The 21,227-nt window shown below is 34.8% G+C and overlaps 1 protein-coding gene across 2 annotated transcripts in view; it reads right to left on the bottom strand.

Annotated features, from left to right (window-relative positions):
- Window positions 1-21,227, bottom strand: part of LOC106617165 (cytotoxic granule associated RNA binding protein TIA1) — a 271,680-nt gene that overhangs the window by 7,724 nt on the left and 242,729 nt on the right. For both annotated transcript variants that reach the window (XM_070105504.1, XM_070105503.1), the window contains exons 4-6: window positions 6,956-7,058; window positions 5,761-5,953; window positions 311-661 (exon numbers count right to left, since the gene is read on the bottom strand). In XM_070105504.1, coding sequence (XP_069961605.1) covers window positions 311-661; window positions 5,761-5,953; window positions 6,956-7,058 — 647 coding nt within the window. The remainder of the gene's footprint in view (window positions 1-310; window positions 662-5,760; window positions 5,954-6,955; window positions 7,059-21,227) is intronic.

Here is a 21,227-nt window from a genome sequence, read left to right as displayed (position 1 = left end):
AATAATCGAACCTGATATTATTGTAAATGACTATAATTAAAAGAAACTTTATTGCAGATTAAACTCGGTTACGATAGCATACATTGTAAACACATATTTTCCCACCCTAATACTCTATAATAGTTTCCTTAGCGAGTTGAGCTTAAAAAAATCTGACAAAAATATTATTTTCACTTTTAAGAACCACCTTGTTGCACATATACTGTATAATCTATATTTTTATTTCCTCCTTGCTGTCAACCATTCACTGCATATGCTCCTTAACCATATCAATTCAACTACACTCAGTTATAAAAACGTCTATCTTTACCCCATATATCCTTGTTGGTAGCCAGCAAATTGTCCGTAGGTTGTAAATCCTTGCATGCCTTGCAAAAATTGTCCCGGCTGTAGAGCGTTGGCGGGCGTGGGCGCAGCTGTGGGGTATGTCGGTGCTGGTGGATACCAATAGCCGGCCACTTGTTGCCCATATGCGGCTGCCGCTGCCGCCGCTGCTGCTGTGCCGAATGGGAAGCCGGGGCTCAGTGCTTGCCCGGCGATGGCCGACATGTGATTGGGGTCACCGCTTTCTTTGCCCCACGCACACTTTACTGGCTGTTGATTGATTTCGGTATTATGTACGCCGACAATGGCATGGGTGGCGGCCTCTTTGGTCGAGAAACTGCAACGATTTATTTATGGCGTATTTAAATGAAATATATTAAGATGATTATTTTTAAGACTTGTCATTTGCTTTAAGGCAATAAAAATGCTTGTACTTTCTTTCGCTTGGGGAGAGCGTTTTAGTTTTACTATAGATAAATTTTTCATACATACAATATTTTGTACTGATAAATATAAACAATATAAAATAAATATATAAAATAAACTCGAGCGTGTTGGAGTTCAATTTGTTTAGGTCGAGCAAATAAATTAATTTTTCATTAAATTACAAAAACAAAAAAATGTTGACTATTTCTTAACCAAAATTGCACCTAATTTGGACCTAAGTTTGTATGCAATAGTTGAGATATTCAGAAATTCGTTAATGTAAGTACTGAATCTGGTAGGTACTGCTATATTCTGGTTATTCAGAAAATCCTTATATAGTTTCAATGATACATATTTCAATTTTACGCTGAAGGATAGTTTAGGAAAACTCTGCCGAAAAATTTAAAATGTCAATAAAAAGGCTTATGAATGCTCCGCAACTGTCACTTCTAGATTATTAAATTTATGTTGCAAATTAATACAAATCTAAACAAGTTGGGGCATTTAAAATTTTTACTATATACATACATATACGCTAGGACTGGTAAAAAAATCAATATTAGTGCTCTGAAAAGTTCATATCTCGTTACTAACTATTTGAAAAAATACCTCTTTTGATAGATTTTGTAGGAAATTGAACTTTCTACAAAATGGTCTTTTACGATTTTTCATCGTTTCAAAGATATTAACGGTTTGAATTTAATTATTTTACGTCAAAATTTTTTTCTTACGTCTTTTAACTCAATGAAACAAAATAATAATTGATTCTTGAAACCATTAGGCAACACTGTGCAAAACCAGTTAATTTTGGTTACACCGAAATTATAATAACCTTCGCAAATACAAAAGACTCTTTACAAGATCGATCGGTTTTGATTGGTCAGTTTGTGTGGTAGCTATATGCAATAGTGATCCGGTCTGAACTATTATATATGTTCGGGGATTGTACCGTGGCTTTGGACAATAATCCGCCAACTTTCGTGAAGATACCTAGTCATAAAAAATGGTTTTTACGTCTAAAATTTGTTGAAGTTACCTCGTCAATAATATCAATCAAATACAATCCATTTACTCCGATCGTTCAGTTTGTATGACAGCTACGTGATAATAATTGTCCGCTATTGGCAGTTCGGATAAATGAGCGGCTTCTTAGGGAGAAAAGGACATGTGTAAAATTTCAGATCGATATCTCATAAGCTGAATGACTAGTTCACGTATATAAACATATACAAACAAACGGACGAACAGACGGACATGGCTAAATTGACACATATTATCACGCCGATCATTTATTTATACATTTTAAATGGACTCCGACTTTTCCTTCTGGGTATTGCAAACTTCGAGGCAAACTTAATATATCTTGTTCAGGATACACAAAGCATATCTTAGCTTAGCGAATAAAAATAAAACTGCATCTTTGGGTATAGATAAATATTAAGAATAGTGCGAAAAGTTCAGAATATTAAGTTAAAAGAAGCTGAAAAAGGACTCTTGGGCCCTCAACCAGTGTTCTCTAGAAGACTTGACTTCTTAACATAGAATCCGCTCCAACTCTAGAAATAAAAAAAATACAGACTATTAGCAGATAGGCGATTATATAGTCCATGTGAAGAGAACAACATTAGAGCAGCAGGCTCGACAGCTTGGTCTAGAGTTGTAATGGTTATACATATTTTAAATTTAATCGCCATATTTTAAGCCGACGGAATTTTCATCGTGAAACAAATTCAACAAAAATATTATAAACTCAGAGATAAAAATTAAATATTTGTCTATTGTATAAAATCTGAACCAGCTTCAACTTTATTAACTAATACATTATGCTTAAAAGTTCTGGGAATTAAAATCTCAAACTCAAAGGGCTGCAAAAAAATCTGCTCGTAATTTAGTAGATTGCTTTTTAGATGCCACTTATTTAAAGTCGTTATGTTGAAAATGTAAATGCATGAGGGATACACTTCTTTGTGCATACTAATAGCTTTCATTTTCCCCACTTATATAATAAGGAGGACAACACTGAAAATAACAGCAACTACATTGAAGTGTTCGCAGTATTAGCAGTTAGCAGAGCGAACAAAGCGTGAAAGTTGTGCAATCGGTCAAGGGATTCGTGACTCGCTCAATCTCAGTGCATCAGTGCAACGGTGCAATGCAGCCTTTTGTGTCAACATGGAAGCTGCACATATTCTTCAACACGTTTATATACACATCTATGTATATATGTGTAGATATTGGTAAATGTTGAAGAGTCCGGAAGTTGATCTGGTACTTGCGGACTTATAAAAGTAATATTTAGCGAATCCATAGTGATGACTTTGCTGACCACAACGTTTTCTTCTCTTATTTACTGCTTAGTGGTCAGCAGACATAAATATGAAAGTTTATTATATACTAATTGATATCTGAATGATTAGTTAGTGGACCAGTACTGTCCCACAATGAATTAGTCCTTTCTGATTCCCTAATGCGCACACCATACATGTGTTGCTGCGGAAAAGCTATTGCAAGCATTGTTGCAGTAAAATCAAAAGCATTACCAACGGCTTCGGTAGCAACAACACCAGCTAGCGCCCTCGGTATTGGAAGTCTCCAAGCTCATTATGTTGCCAAACACAGCAAGACAATGCCACACAATAGTCAAACAACACCAACAAACAATGAGGAAAATAAAATTCGGAAAAAAGCTAAAAACAACACAACAAGCTGCAACAACTGACTTAACAATAAAGTGACTACAACAACATACATACAAGTGAGTACACTGCGCCATGCAGCTAACTGTAAGTGGGGCGAATATGAGCTCAAACTGCAAAACAATAACAACACAATGCTGTGAAAGAGCACGCGCACTGTCGTAGCTAATCTACAAATACAACAATAAATATGTTTGAGATAATGTTATTGGAAGAATATGGATGTGCATTGAGCAATCGGTCCAAACTATAAGCTAGGTAGGTAGGGGGACAGAGTAGTCGTATCCTAGGTGATCAGTACAGCTCACCTTATTCAAAATCATACTTCATTATTGATCGCTTATGTAAGGGATTTTTCGCAGTATTATGAACCTAAACCTAAATGGGGAGGCATCTTTTTATCAAATCGCAATAAAATTGTATAATATGTGAAACCTCGATCGGTTTTCACCGTTTTTCGAATAGTTTAGTAATAAGCTCAATGTTTCAAAAAACAAAAATATAGAAGGGTACCAGCCAACACCATAATATGGCTACCAAAATACAGAAATTTTAAAAGCATACAGTTGATAATATGATTGAGGATAGTTGCCACCTGTCTAGACAATTTATTTCAAAGTTATCGCTCAGCTAAACCGGTTTCGCCATAATTGCTAGCAAACTTAAGAGATTTGGGAAAGCTTATGGCAGAAAATATGTTTTAAAAGTGCTGCCACATGTTTGGTTTTTTAATAAAATTTCTAGAATAAATGAGATTTAACTAAATATAAACAAAATTACATAGTTTGAAGAACTAAAAGCTTGAAATATATAATATTTAAAACATTAATTATAAGAGATATATGCTAAAAGTGTTGCCAACTGTTTGAAAAATTATAGAAAAAAAATGAAGGAAATGAATTCAATACTAATATCCGAGAAGAAAAAGATTCAAAAATTAATTACTTCGAGCCTATTTATTTATATTTTTTAATTTAAAATGATACTGTGATGAACACGTTTGATAGAACAAAATCGAAACGACAATAAATTGCCAGAAGCAATTAGACAGCGAATTCGTAGTTGCCAGAATGTTATAGTAGCGAACTTTTGTTAAAGATTTACTATATAAGGGCTACCGGATTGTGCAGCAAGCACAGTTCTAGCTAGAGTGTTGTCGTGTTAAGAGCAATTGAGACATTAATTAGAAGTTGTAAGCTCGAATAACGAGCAATAAGTGTTGAAATAAGTTGTTGAAAGTATTATAAAGATAATGTGCATTGCCATTAAATTGGGACTTTTATTTAACAATCCAGTGATCGAATTCAAGAGTGAGTTATAGGTAGACGATTTATCAAGAAATCCGTTACAATACATAGAAAAACAGTTGAAATTGCTAAGGCTTTGGCTTTCTCAATATATTAAAATCAGGAACTTAGTGTTTGAAATGGATTTTTGGTTTATGATTATCGCAACTGCATTTTATGAAGGTTCTGTCGGTCCAATATTGCACCACTTTAATACTTAGTCATCTTCTTTCGGCAATATCGTCAAGAAACTTTCCAAACGACCAATGGTATTTTGTTTTTTTAGCATACACCTTGGTTTGACGTGACCATATAAAAGGTGGCCTAAGTGGTCAATACTAAGTCACGTTTCTTGCTACGGTTATCACACGAAAATTTCATCGTAAAAACACGCTTTATAGCTTGTTGCACTATATTTTATATTATTTTGACGCGACTCCGACAATAAAACAAGCCACATATAGAGTCGCACTTGAACATACAATTTCCACTTTTCTAAGTATTCAAGCGCTGCTGACTAGTCATTCATATGATTTAGTTGAGAATTGAATGAATATGAGCTATACAACCGAAGTTAGCTTTCAATATCACTTATATTTTCGGCTAATAACTCGGTACTAATTCTAATGAAAAATTATGAACTCAAGTTCAAAAAGATTTCGAAAAAAAATTTTCAAATTTCAAAATATTTTGAACTATGATAAAAGCAGAAGTCTGCTCAAAATACATCTATACATACTACATACCAACATCTTTGTAATTATGTAACGTAATGAAACGTTAAACAAATATTCTTTAAATGTGGCAGCCATGTGTGTGCCCGTAACGCCTTTAAATACCAATATTTTGTGCACGAATACCTAATGTTCATATTCAGTAAATTTAAGTGCCTTCTCGTTTGTTAGTGTACCTGTACACGTGCGTGTCTAAGCACACATTTGCACTTTTTGCGAAACTGCGAAACTTTAACATTATGTCATATTTTACTTTTTATTTTATTTTTACTTTTTTTTTTTGTATGTACTCACCGCACAAATGCATATCCTTTGTCCTTGAACACCCTTATCTCCTGAATTGTGCCATAGGGAGAGAAAGTTTTCTGCAAAATATCCTCGTTTAGAAAGCCGGACAATGCACCATTGATGCCACCACAATAGACGGTGCAATTAGTGGGACTGCTTTGGTTGTACACCTCATCGAAGGTTAAAGGTTTGGCATTAACTAATGGAAAAAGCAAAGTAGATTAGTACAAAACAATAAAATACAAAATTGAAAGCGTTCGCAAAGGTGTGGAATAAAACGAGAAGAGTTATTGTGTGCTTGCGATAAATTACGAGGGGCGCTAAACAGTTTTTGAATCTATTGTTATATTGCTGACATGGGAGAATTGTTTAGCTTAATTATTATTATTATTGGTATTAATTGAATCCTATAGGTTTTTACAAATTCTCGAATATTCATAACTAAATCCATTTTTATGTGTTGTCTTCAGGGTCATTTAACTGTAGATCCAAGATGTCTTCAACGATTAGAAGACGGTGTTGGTAGCAACGTTTCTCTACCCCTTTAATAAACGGATGTTGGTCGATTTGCCAGATCTATATCTGGACGTTTATTGACTGTGTACTTTCTGGGAGCCATGTTGATGGTCTGCTAGACTCATGTGGTGAGCGAAGGTTGGGAGTAACAAGATCTAAGTATCTGCCCTACTGGGGAAACAAGAGTTATGGGAAGAATAAGACTCCCTTAAGTTTGCGGGTTTTCCAGGTTTCATCAGGTTGAGAACCTTGGTTAGTCACATTAATTCCGTCTGGGCAAATGTACAATACTGGATTTTATCCAGTTAAGGATTGTTTTTTTCAGCGATCTAACCCTATTTGTTATTGTATTCATCGTCTTCAGTTCTTTTTAGGCAAGCAACTGACGAATAGTTTTGTTTAGTTTTACCAGATTATTTTAGTATTTTTTCATTAAGTCGACTTATTCGATTTTTACTAAAAAGAACTTAGAGCTGTATGTTAAATATTTTGACAAACGACGTAAATGAGTTGAGCCAAAGTAAAAAACGGAAAAGCAATATTTTCGAAAAACTCTCGTGTTTCTCATGAAACAAACTCCAAAATTTTTCTGGTGCCCTTCGTATTTATGTCATTTTACTATTTCGTTTTTGTCTTGCAGCGCAAACACGTTTTCCTCTTATTGGAATTGCGCTGATTTACTTACCATCCAATTTTGTCGCCGGCGGTTTTCTTGTAGCCCAATTCGTGCGTATCGAACGACTGCCCAACCATTGACCATTCATAGCGGTAATGGCATTTTCCGCTTCCTGCAATGACACAAAGCACAAATCCAGTTAAATGTAATAGATAAATACTTTTTAAAGCAAATAAAAACTATTGCAAAGTAAAGAAGTACACATGTACATATAAATGGTGAATAAATATAAGACAAATGAAAAGCAAAGACAGCGAATTCCATGAAGCTAAGCAAAACTTAATTGCATTTCTACGCTGTTTGGCAAAATCAAAGTCGCACTGAGTTTATGATTTATACAAAGTAAATAGTTGACACAGCGGACAGGGTGCTGGGTGAAGGCTTACGAATATACTTGCTTGCTGGTAAATGATTGCAAAATGGACATTAGCACACACACATATGTACACATGTGCATATTTATAAAAATAAATCTGCTTTTGATAATCTGCTGACGATGAAGTGGACGTTGAGCGATCGAAGCCTGCAGCAATTTCCAAAGAAAATAATTTCAACTATTCCCTTTAAGCTTTTTGCAAATTATTTAAAAGCGGCAAAGCAAACAAATCGTCGTGGTAGCGAGTTGATTACTTCAATGCATACATACAGGGTGGTACATATGATGGATTATTTATTTTAGAAAAAAATGTGAGGGAGACATTACTTAGATGTAGCAACCGGTGCGGAAACTGGAGCAGAGAGAAAATCTTATTGATATGGCTTCCTCACTTTGCTTAACATAACTCATGTCTTTAGAGCCGTTGTCCAAGATTTTGGAGATGATAAGCCTGCTCGAAAATTTCGCTAAGTTCGTAATAGTCTAAGAAACAGTCAGTTACACTTATCAGATTTTCAGAGATTTTTTCAGAACCAGATTTTACACAAGTCTATATGTTATACTTTAAATGCTTAAATCGCTTAGTAGAAATAAAATTTCAGTTATGTGTGAGCATTGTTCTAATGTCCTGAATCCTTAATAAATTCTTCGCAGATAACATCAGTCTTTTACACTTCACCACGTAATGTGTGTGAATATAACTGATCTGAGGATATACCACTTCTGTGAAAGATTTTCTAACAGTTTTAATACATTTTTAACCTTAAATGTTTTTCATGCAAGGAAAAATGAAAGATAAGGTTCCCTAAAAATGTATCTCTGGAATAACTTACTCTAATGCTCCAAGAATTTTGACAGTTTATTGCTTTATCCCTTGACTTGCTATCTCGAAAATTGCCCCACGGTCCTGAATTCTTAATGGTTTATTCCCTTCCCCAAAAATCTTAAGTCTGAGTTCCAAAGGGGTAATAATAATAACCCAACGATTACACTCCTCCCACCCAACCGACGCGAAGGGCGCAATTCGCATACGTACCGGGTCAGAAAAGAGTTTTGAGATCTAAAACTGTTCAGCTACAGAAACAAGAATTCCAAAAGCTAAGATTTATAGTTACGATATAGTAAATGTTACATTTTTATTTATTAAGAGAAAACAATAAAGTCTTTTTAATTTTGAAAAGTGAGTCAGATAAGTCAAATGAGCTGGAATGGGAATTAAAACCATGACATAACGGAATGGGTCGTTTAGTTCGAAATTTAATCTACAGGATTTTAACAGTAAACGTCTAAACTGCCTCGAAAAGCGAACCGGGGTATTAAGTTTAATTTCGGACAGGAAAAAAGAACTGCTAACTGTTCCATCAGGATTTTCATTAAGAGTATTATGTCAAGCATTTCCCTAAACCTAGAAAGTATAAGTAGATTTATAAGTTTTAAACGACCACTGTATGTAGGTAGACTTACCCTAGAATCCCATCGGAAATTCTCTAAGGCGAAAAGTAAAAAATGTTTTTGAGCAGACTCTAACTTGTCAGAATGGATTTGGTAACTAGGGTTCCATACGACAGAGCCATATTCCAATATAGGTCTAACCAAAGTTGTAAAAAGTGCTTCAGTAATATACGGATCTGTAAGTTCTTTAGATCAACGTTTAACATAACTGAGGACAGCTTTTGCTGTCAAGACTAAAATAAAGCTTAGGCTCCATATTAACTTCGAAATCAACATAGTTAAAAACTTGCTCTAGACTATGGTGTTTTATTACATAAGGAGAGGGGTGCACAGATCTACGGGAAAATCACATTTATTGAGGATTCTATGCAACCAAATTATTTAAGTCTGTTTGCAACAGACACCTTTCATCGGTTGAAGTGTATGGTTTAAAAAGCTTTACGTCGTCGGCGTATAATATAATAAAATTTTTAGAGTTCTATTACAGAAGAGATATCGTTAATAAACAACAAGAACGAAATCGGACCAAGATGACTTATGAAACACATGATTTGCAAGTTCAAGCAAGTTTGTTAGAGCTGATTTCCCTTTACGAAATCCATGCTGAGATGAAGTAATTAACCGATAATGTGAAAAAGTTATATGATAACCGATGATAGCTTCAAAAAGTTTAGGTATAACTGATAATTTTGCAATACCTCTATAGTTTTCAATGTAGGACCTAAATCCACTTTTATGCAAAGGGATTGTTAATGCCCGTTTCCATATTGAAGTAAATATATTGGACACTATTTTTTAGGAAGCATGTGGATATCATGTCTGGGCCCTAACTAAAAGATGGTTTATACTTACTTAAATTAAGTAGGACGTCTTCTTCAGAAAAAAATGGAGCGTTAATTAAAGTATTCGGACACAGCACGTGAACTTTTCTGAGATAGCGGAACATTTTTTGGAATCAGACCAACCCAGTTATATTATATTTGATATATCAATAATCGAGTTTTATGCGTCGACGTCATCGAACCTAACAAAAAAAATAAATTGGTCTATTTTTCCTGGTCAAAGCGCTCCGGCATTTGTCCATTAGAAACGTAATATTATATACAAGTATAGCATTATACGAACCACCCATTGCATACATGCATAGCGACATAAATGACACGAGTACGAAAGTTACTGTCCGCTTCTGAACTAATCCGTTAGCTATGGACAGCTATAAATATATTCAGCTACAGTAGTAGCTGTAGCATTGTGTTGTTGTTGTAAATTTCTGCAACTTCTGTGTTTCTGCTGCTGCTATGTTGCTCCACTGCTAGACGCTAGCCCTACTGGCTGCCAAACTTAACAAATTCTTTATTTTAGCCACTGGCGTTGGCAGCGAATTCCATGGGGTGCGCTTGGCGTTTGGCTGTCAGCGTTCGACCCTCGCCTAAAATAAAAAAGGAACTTTCCTGAAATTTGTGCGCGCTCGGTTCCATTGACGCTTTAATGGCACAAACTTAAATTGACTTTTCCACAATGTCAACAGAGAGCGGCGTCAATGAAGACAAGTGCGGAGCCGAAGGCGGGAAAAGTGCAGAAACCATAATGCAAAAGAGGGAGAAAAACTGCAGCACAGCTGAGGGAAAAGAAACTCTATGCAAAAACTATGCACTAATTTTAATAAAACAAAAACTTCAACTATTCAAAACAGAAAAGAGAGAAAGAGAGCGAGAAACATAAAGCAAGCCAAGGGAAAGTTCTTGCAACATAAGCAATGTAAATAACAAGTTTGAGAAAATGCAACAACAGCAAGAAAATATGGGAAAAAGTTGACTCCATTGTTTGCCGGCAGCAAAGTTTTGCGATTTGGGCATTTGGGATGTGAGCGAATGCCAATAACAGCAATATGTTTCATCAACCGTGTTGTTGTTGTTTGGTTTTACAACGCGCCGTGTTGCAATAAAAACAAAAGACAAAAAATCAAAAATAAGCACAGATATGAAGCTGAAGACGAAATAAAAATTAAGTCTGGCGCAAGAATTTCGATGAGTTGAGGAAAGAAACAAAGAAAGTCACCGTGAAGCGGTGCAAAATGTCAGCAGCTGTAAACACTAAAGTGGCAACATTATTACGGACTTTAATTCCCAGGGTTAATAGAAACAAGATGTTGCCAGATTGTGGTAAACGTAAATGGAAATGGAATGGTTTGAAATACTTTCAAATAAAAGAGAAAAAGATTTAGGTAAATTATCCTTAATAAAACTATATGGGATTAATGACATATTATTCGCAAAATTATTAAGTCTTGACGGAAATCTGAGAGATGAACGTGTCCTGTTTTACATATTAACCGAATATAGAATACGCTTTACAAATAAAGAAGTTTGTATATCTTGACTGATTTTAATCGTGCAAGATATCTGGTCAAAAAAGAAAGTATAATAACCTCATTCTGTTCGTTCAGTTTGAATGGCAGCTACATGATAAAGTGGTCCAATATCGGCGGTTTCGACAAACGAGCAACTTCTTGGAAAGAAAAGCATGTTTGCCAAATTTCAGAGCGATATTTTATAACCCGAGAGTATAGTTTGCATATATGCAGGCAGACGGACATGCCTAAATCAACTCAACGCCTTACGTTGATTACATACATATATGTACATATATATATTTTATGGTGTCTCCGACTATTCCTTCTGGGTGTTACAAGCTTCATGGCGAACTTTATATTCCCTGTGAAGGGTAAAATAAAAGGTTCTTTCGAATAGCGTTCATTGCTCTGCAGACTATGGCAAAGCGTTGAGTATACGCCTGCTATGAATAGGCTTTACCGAACATCTATTAGCGATTCGGAGTCGGTTTGAAAAGTCATGTGCCATTATTTGACATAAATGAGATCAGCGCAATTGAGCTGAGTAATAAATCGTCTTGCCGTGCACCTGATCTTCGATCAAAAAATGTGAACTCAATCAAACATCAATAAAAATTCAAGAAATATAGTTTACAGAAAATACTACGACTCAAAACTTGAGATTGTTGGTAGCGACACGGATCCAAGTGAGCTATGGCATAAGCAGATATGAAGAGATAATATGCAAAAGCATTTGCGATCAGTTGTGAAGTAAAATAATTACTTATGTCACTTTACAAGTGCATCTAATCAGTTAGAAGCTTAAGATGCTAATAGTAGCCTGTCCGTGAAGCGTTAAGCAATAGTAATGAGCGCAACCCAAATGGGAACGCACATTCCTTTTACGAACTAAGATGTATACCTCATAACTCCCACATTTGGGATATGGATGAATACACCTTCGATTTTACGCTCACCTTCTATTGTGGGCAGGTGTCGAGGTACTCAGACTGCTGGCGCAATATTAAGCGGACGGTAATACTTTTAGAATATCTGATCGCGAACGGTCCTCTCTGAAGTCCAAGCGAGATTGTAGGTATTAAAACCGTTCTCTACGTATACCGGCTATGCGGACGAGCGACCAACACTTTCCTCATATTTCAACCCTCTTAAATGAGAGGGGTATACACATCTGTTTAATTCAAGAGTAATTTAAATTAAGAGTTTTCCAAACACAAAAAGACAATTTCAACCCAAGTTTTAGAAAAAAATATTTGTTATGTGTATAAAGCTGGTAGCACTGCCTTGCATCACAATACATATGTATATGTCTATAACTATGTTAATTGTAAGTGCATTCTATCTTAAACATCAAGACCTTCGTTCGTTTTCCCAAAACGCTTTGCTCTATTGCAAGCGTTTATTTCACACGTTTTGTTTTTTGTTTAGCTACTTTGTTTTCGTTGACAAGCATGGGAGCTACAACTTCGTAATCGATAAGCAACCGTAGTGTATTTGTCGCATCGATTATCAGCTTCTTTTATATTTACTTTTTGCTTTGCGTATGATGTGCTTTTTTCACATAGTGTTCATTGTTAATTAAAGTTTGAACAGTTGCTTCACCTTTTGTTCTCTGACTGCCCTTTTGAGTTTTTATTTTCTTTGGTTGCAGACAGCAATTGCCCCAATTCAATAGTTTCTTATAGTTTTTCGGCTAGTTTACTAGAAGTGCTAACTGCTTGGCTTTGTCTCTTGCTGAAAGGAAGCTTCGCTTTCAAATGGTTGATTTAAGTATTGGATATATTGTATATACGTATATATTAAGATATGCCGCCTAACAATGATATTTTCCCATAAAAAAGCATAAGCTCATCTATTCGCGTGCGACCTCATAAACTAGTAGCGCAATCGAAAATTTCTGCCGTGTGTACTAACTGAGTTAGGATGTTAATAAATTACTGTTCATCGCAGCAAAAAACATTCGAATTGACTAAAAACGTTACCCAAAGTCCGTTCAAATGCGTCTGCTGTTCGTAATTTAGGTGAATGCCGGTAAATTTATCGAAAGCGAAAATTATAATTTTATTTTCGCATAAAAGCCAACTCGTGTACGCACGTGCTGCAACATGCTTTAGTAATGGCAATTGCCACTGCTGTGTTTATTGCTAGTATAATTTTGTGGCGCACATTCCAATTGCATGATACAGTCAGCCATATATACACACATATACAGAATTGGGTTGTAAATCCAAGCGGGAAAGCCAATTTGTCGATTGCTATCGGCGGGATGCGGTTTCGAACGCCGATAGATATTGCGTGGTTCGCTCGTTGGTTGGTTGGCTGACCATCGCTTGGAAAGCCACCGTCACCAGAACGAGTATAAGTTGACGTAGCGCTAAAGTATGTGCTGGTAGAGCGTAGTTTAAATGTAATTGAAGTAATTGTAATTTGCGTTAGCGTAATTGTAATATGCGTTAGCGTATTTGGAGAGCATTAAGTTTGAATGAAATGTGAATGAACGACTATAAGAGTATATACAGAGGAATATATTATATAAATATTCGAAGTAATGAACGTGTATCCAAATATATATGTTTGGGTTATCTAAACTATGAAAATATAACCGCGAATTCTCTCGCAAAGCGCATTCTCTAGATTACGACTCATAAGCTGAGGTAAACAGTGCGCTAATGTTGATCATACGCCATGTAAGCCCGCCCTATAAGAAAGGTCTCTTGAGTGAGAATGACGTGAGTATTTATAATATATAATATAATGGAATATAGAATATCTGGGAATGTGGATTTGCAAGAGCTTTTGCTTTGCACCACATTAAAACCAACTTATTTTCTAAATTTATAATTTCAATTTATGTTATTCAAATATCTATAAAAATATCCGAGTTTATCAGTCTTCGTTATTAAATAAGTCACCATAAAATCTGTAGTAAATTTAAATATTTTCAATAAAATTGCGCGCTTCAAAAATTTAATTTTTCAATTGTTAATTGAGTTTAGCATGATAATTTAGCGAAACTGCTAATTGGTCAATGTCTCGACAGATAAAATGTTGTCCATACAAGCACTTTTATTCCGATCATTCAATTTATATATCAGCTATATACTATAGAGGTCCGATATCCGAACTTCCGACAAATGAGCAGCTTCTTGGAGAGAAAAGAACGAGTGTGCAATTTCAGGTCTATGTCGCAAAAACTTCGTAGTTTGCGTATATACAGACGGGCATAGCTAAATCGAATAAGCTCGTCATGCTGCTCATTTGTATACATATTTTATAGGCTCTCTGACGTTTCTTTTTGTGTTACAAATTTCGTGGCAAACAAATAATTACTATTCGCTGTGTGAAGCTACCGAGATAAGGAAGATTTCTAAATTTGAAAGTCCGTTTAACATAATTCAAAATCATTATCCATAAATTCGATACAATCAAATATTTTTTTCAATTATACACACTTCTATTATTTTTTGTAAACGTGAACGAATAAACAATTTTAGATCATTGTGTGGTTCTTCTAATACATTGCAAATTAATTTGTGCGCGCCCTGAAGCTTTTTGCTCCCAGCTGCAGCCATTATTCCATTCAATTTGCAGTGTAGTTTTAGTTATGGTTTGCTTTACTTGACTCCCTACTTTAGTTGAATTTGCGTTTATAAGTAATTTACATTAGGGTTGTACTAACATGACATACCAACCTGCAAACATTTGTGTTCTTGTGTATTTGTGAATAACTTATCTATTATCCATCGAAATTATTTACTCTACCGATTGTTATTATCTGAGCTAATCGGCCTCCCCTTTATACTACGGGTATAACAGCGACCATGCTTTTCATTACGTTATTGAAATTTCGTAAGTTTCATAGGGCTATTTACGCTAAATTACTTCCGCTTCCTTTGCTTGCCATGACGTGATTAGGCATTTACTTATGCTAGCCAACTATGTAGCCATTTATATATAATATATTTATGCATGCGGACGGTTAGTATTTTGTGATATATATTATATACAACTATTACCTATATATACATATATGTATATTCATTGCCAGATTGTAACTTAGAATGTCGCGGCTTAAATTTTAAAATTATAAATTAAGTTTTTATACTCTTACATTATGTTGCTGCAGAGTATAATAGTTTTGATCACCTAACTGTTGTTTGTATCACCAAACTAATCGAGATAGATATAGTGCTAAATATATAGAAATGATCGGGATGAAGAGACGAGTTGTCTGTCCGTCCGTCCGTCTGTGCTAGCTGTAACTTGAGTAAAAAGTTAGATATCGTGATGACACTGGTACACATGTTCCCTGGCAGAAACCTAAGGATGAGTTCGTAGATACACGTAATCGGACCATTACCATGCCCACAAAACATTTAAACGAATATGTCGATCAGTGGGATCTGTTATTTATAAAATTGCTTCAAAATATGTCAAAATATATGCAGCAAGTATACCTCTATCCCCAGTAAACCTCACAAAATTATTTCCGTTTTTCTACCTGTCTTTTAACCATTAAAGTTGGTCAAAATGTATGATATTTTAGTGAAATTAAACGGACAAGTTTTCTTAAAAGTTATGTGAATTAGTGTTGAATTAGAATGGCATTTGTCTAAACCTTGGTTTTAACAGCATATCCCTAATATAATGAACTCCGATCCTCTGGTAGACCTTTTCCATATCAACACAATATATTACAAGTAAATTCAGCCTCTTCGATCGAGTCTATTTCACATGCTCATATCCAATTTGAATTAGTTTTTAATATAATTTTAGCTGAAGCGGTCTTAAATATAGCAATGAAACCAAGTCTAAGTATAAAGCCTTCAATATATGGTACGTCATGAAAAAACAAAATTTTATTGTAATTTATACACGATTTCATCGAATAAGGACAGTTTAATTCTTTCGCAACATTTTTTAATTTAAAGTTTTACCAACACCTGAAGAAATTTCCCTTATAAAATGTTCGGTTACCTCCGAACTTAGCCCTTCCCTACTTATTTCTAACTGTATTTATAGTTTGCTGTTAAAGTGGCAAGAAGAAAATCAAAGCCTTTGAGTATGTTTCTGAAGTTAGAAGAACTTGTGCTTCGTGTTCTCCATTTATCGGATAATGTTATTAAATTTCTAACAAGATAGGAATACAAACCTACAGTAACTTGCCGATCAGCAGAATATGCGTCAGCAAAACATAGGTTCCGATCCATTAATCAAATCTTCTCATCACTATTCACTATTTTAAATATTTTATAATAATATAACTTTCCATCCAACCCCGTTGTATTATTATCAGATTACAAACAGGAGTCTAAGATCCGAGCTCCTAGAATTGGTCAATTATAAATAAGTCTATGACGTATCTATATTCTTTATCAGATCAGTTCTTTTATGATGAAACGAAGTCGTAAAGTTCTTAGGCTACTTATTAGGCAGGTTTAATGGCCTTAGAGATCTTCGTTCAAACTAGGAGAACTGGCAGAAGGTTTTCGCTAATGTTCAAGAACATATTACACTATGGATGTTGCATCGCTCCTATAGTTCCTACTAGAAGCGAGTCGACAGATGAACTTCATTGCAGTCATATTGACACTTTACTGAAGTTTTCAATGGTGTTTCGGGGTCAAAAGGGTATTCACATCAAATCTCATATCGAACTTCGCAATCTCGCTATGCGCAAGCAGATTTCTCAATTAACAAATAAGGGGTTTCTGAATCTCAGATATGCTATTATGCAAAAATATGTTCAAATATACATACACTTTAAATCATTGCTAAAAATCATGTACTAAAAGAAAACGTAGAAATCAATCTCGTATACAATTTAGGGTATTTTTGGTATATCAGTAATCACAATGCCATTGACTGTTGTTGTCACTGCCTTCGGCCACCGATAATCTAAGTGTTGTTAGCACAAAGAAAGACACATTTTTTGTTAGTGTTGTCTCCCCATTGCTTATTGCTGCCGCTGCTGACTAAGCAACATGTCTCTAACATGTTTTCTAAACAATTTACTTTTTAAATGATTGATAAACTTTTGTAAGCGTCCAATATCTCGAGGTGCCAACAGCGACAATACGAAACTGTGGATAGACGAGGTCAAGCAACAGCAACAACAATGTCGACTCAAATACATAAAAGAAATCGTAAAAGTTGCAAAATTGTGCTGAATGAAAGAAAAATACGCATCAAATGGGAAATAAAAGAATTATTCCTTTTTCTTCTCTTCCTCTACTTCTGCTGCTGCTGCTTCTCCACCATCGGACAGCGTTCAATTGGTGGCAACGGAAAGTTTCGGTTGTCAGGCGCCTGTGAGTAGTGTGTTGAGGCATGTGGCATGTGAATTACTATTCGAATATACTGGTTTGTTTGTATGTTGCTACACATGTTGCTGATTGCATGTTGCACGTTCGAAACTTTCAACGCTCAATTCTCCGGCGAGCTGTAGCTGCTGTCAAGTTGTTGGCCTTTTAACACAACTCGCTGGCGTCTCTTTAAACACACCCAAACATACGCGCGCACACGCTCGCTCTTTATTAATAACGTACTTTGTCTTATTCTGTCTGCTGATAAAAGTTTCTCGCACTCAACTTTGTTGCCAACATCCCCTCCATCCCCCTCTTTTTTTGCGCCGTTCACACAAACTATTTGTTGCGTATCTGTTTGGTTTGTTTAGACACTTTGTTCGTTGGACAAACAACACTAACACAACAAGTGCGGATCTATTACTCACACACACAGAAAGTATTTGTTTGTGAGTGTGTGTGTCTGTGTGGTTACCCCCTTCCAACTGTCTTTATGCGTATTTGTGTTGGCTTGTGTCGATTTCAATGACATCTTCGCTCATTGTTTGACAACTAATACCTTTAAGTTATATATAACACACACTTAGCAATGCATACTTGTACAAGTATATATTATATAATGCTCAGACAATTGCACCCTTCTAACGAAAATACACATAGCATATATACGCAATTGAGTTAACCATCGTTTGCTCGTACAATGACTTCCAATCGAATTTCGCGCGTCACTTTGGCCACTTATAATGCCGAATAAGTTCGCTTCACTTTTTCAACAATTTAAAATGAATGATAAACAACAACATAAGGGTTAAAATAACAAATACACAACCCTTGGGTATTTAAAGTGATGAGTTTGCAAATGCGCACAGCAGACACGGAAGGGTATATAGTGTAGTTGTATATGTATATAAGTATAAAAGTTCGTATGTATATATAGACCATATATTGTACACTAGGGTGTCCGCTATTTTTCACATATATTTTTTGGCCTTAAAAAATTATCCAACGAAGAAGCTCTTTATTTTCGATTTAAACCGTGGCTAAATCATGTTGCTTTTCCAATGCATTTATCATGGAACTTGTAATATTTTATATTAAGCAAGTAAATGTACAACTTTGAAAAATGATATGATATACGCAGTTAAAGTTATGAATCAAATTTACTGAGCATTGATACAAGTGCCTGAGAAATTGTATGTTGCTCATACGACATGGTATACTATGAATGATGTTAATGGTATACTAGTTAATGAATTATCGAGCTTGATGTATAACTTTAACTGCTTAGTACTTTTAAAGCAATGCTTTTATGTAAACAAAAACACTCGGGCCGTAGAGCTTAGCGTTGACTACGAATATTCTTGTTTAAAAGTTATACGCTTATTTACTTTGGATATGATAAATTTAATACAAAAAAAAATAATAATAATAATCCACATTAAATACAAGCTAAAAGTAAAATTATTTAATATAAAGAACTTTTTTATGTTGAATATACTTTTTGGAGCGGAAACTGTAACTTTAAGGGGAAAAAGAAAATTAGCTTGGGAAATAGCGGACACCTTAATATTTAAAACACATTTCGATTATAAAATAATATTTCAGTTTTTCTGTGTATGTGTGCGAACAAGCCAATAGGAGAAAAACAGTGTTGACATTATTTTATACCCTGAACAGCCATGTTAAACCATGTTATCGTATGTTTGTCTGCCGGTTCGTCCGACTGCATATATGCGAGTTAGTCTCTGAGCTTTTGGGATATCGATTTGAAATTTTACACACATTTTTCTCTCATCCAAAAGCTACACCTATATCGGAATTGTTGATATCGGAAAACTATAGCATATTGCTTGCTTACAACTGACCGAGCAACCTCAAGTCCTTCTGTGGACATCTCTTTTAATTGTTAAGGTATATTCATGAAATTCGGCATAGATCGCAAATATTGTTCAGAACGGAGTACTATAGCTTATAGCTGTCATCTAAACTAACTGATCAAAATCAGAATAAAGATCTTTTTATACCCTTTTGTGCTATAAAAATGCACCCGTGAAGGGTATTATAGCTTCTTTGCAGCCGAAGTTAAGGTTTTCTCTTGGTTTTTTGTTGAGTGAAATGAAATTGCAGATAATATTTATTTATGCAAATCAAAAATCATTAAATAAACAACAATTAAAAAAATTCCATGTTGCGTGTTTATTGTGGGTAAGTGCACAGTGTTTTGACACAAACAGATATTTGCTTAAATTTAAGTAATATTAATTTCAGAATTTGCTGGAGGCATATCTGTCAAACCATTTCCTGTACTCTGTTACATTTTTGTATATGATATATGATACCGATGAATTTAAAAAAATATTTATAAAATTAAATTATTTTATAAACTTAGCGTGTAGTGCGAGAATTTCTCGAGCACTTCAACATTTACAAGTATGAGCTAATTATAAGCTACTTAACGTGTAAGAAGCAAAAGCTTTCGTTTGTAAGTGCGAATTTGTGAAGAGACATAACATGATAGTTTATTATAAATAAATAATGTCTGGTCACCTCCAGACTAACTACCGTTAGTGGTGAGCGAGAGTGGTGAAAAGTAAATAATTTGGAATTCTTTAGTGTACCCCTTCGATGTTAAGCCTTTAGTTGCTTCACGGGTTCAGCAGAATTATGTGTCAAGTCATATTGAGCGTTATCTTATCACTAAACGAGAACTGAGCCAGTCAATAAATTTCATTGGCCAGGCTACATGATTTGACTCGATTAAACTATTTTCTGAAGTATATAATCCGACTACATCTTATTAATTCAATACCAATATTAATAGTTTATTGATTAAAGATGACCTTGCGTTTGAATATTTTAATACGTTTCTAGAGACACAGGTGATTGGCTGTTTCTGTAACCTCTGTCTTATTTTATTATTATTGTCTCTATCTTAGTTTATTCGAGTTTTTATGTACGGCAGTGTTATTACAAGGGAGACCCACAGGAAAATAACACCACAGAAAGAATATATTTTTCCAAAGGGTTTCGAAACACTTCATTAAATTATTTAAAAAATACAATTGTTGCACGATTTTAAGCTTATGCATCATATTCACAATATGGAAGGTTATGTTTTTCTTGCTTATGCAGGACAGCTTCATAAAATGACTAATAACTTGTTGGCTTCTAAAGAAAATTGGCATTTCTAGCAGAAAAGTGTAGTTGTACACGGCCTCTGATAGGTGTCTGTCTTTGCAAACGTCATTGCACTATAAATTGCATGTGCGTTTATACTTCACAGCATATACCAACTAAATTCAATAAAATAAATTAGTATTTGAATTAAAATAATGAGTATTAAACTCAGAAAAAAACGCTGAAAGTTTAAAAAATGTTGCTTAAAAAGTTTCGAGTTAAAATCCTTAATGACATCGTAAAATTTACAGTCCGAAGTTTACTAAAAAAGAAAACATCTTGCACTTGTCCATAATGGAAAGTATTACCATTTTCCATTAAAAAATGTAATATTTATACCCTGAACAGGGCATATTATGTTTGCCGCGAAGTTTGTAACACCCAGAAGGAAACGTCGGAGATCCTTTAAAATAGACATATAAGTGATTAGCATGATGAGCTGCATACAAATTGAACGATCGGAATCAAGTTCTTATAAGAGACCTTTGTCTTTTTGAAGGTACTAGAACCCCAATTGTACGACAAGCTCGTTCCTTCAACAATTTCAGTTCAATTCATTTCAAAAATAAGTCCACCATTCAACTCCCATGTATGACAGCCAACTGCAAGTGAATACGC

The sequence above is a fragment of the Bactrocera oleae genome, chromosome 2 (genome assembly GCF_042242935.1).
Source record: "Bactrocera oleae isolate idBacOlea1 chromosome 2, idBacOlea1, whole genome shotgun sequence".
NCBI lineage: Eukaryota > Metazoa > Arthropoda > Insecta > Diptera > Tephritidae > Bactrocera > Bactrocera oleae.
This window is presented reverse-complemented; position numbering and strand designations above follow the sequence as displayed.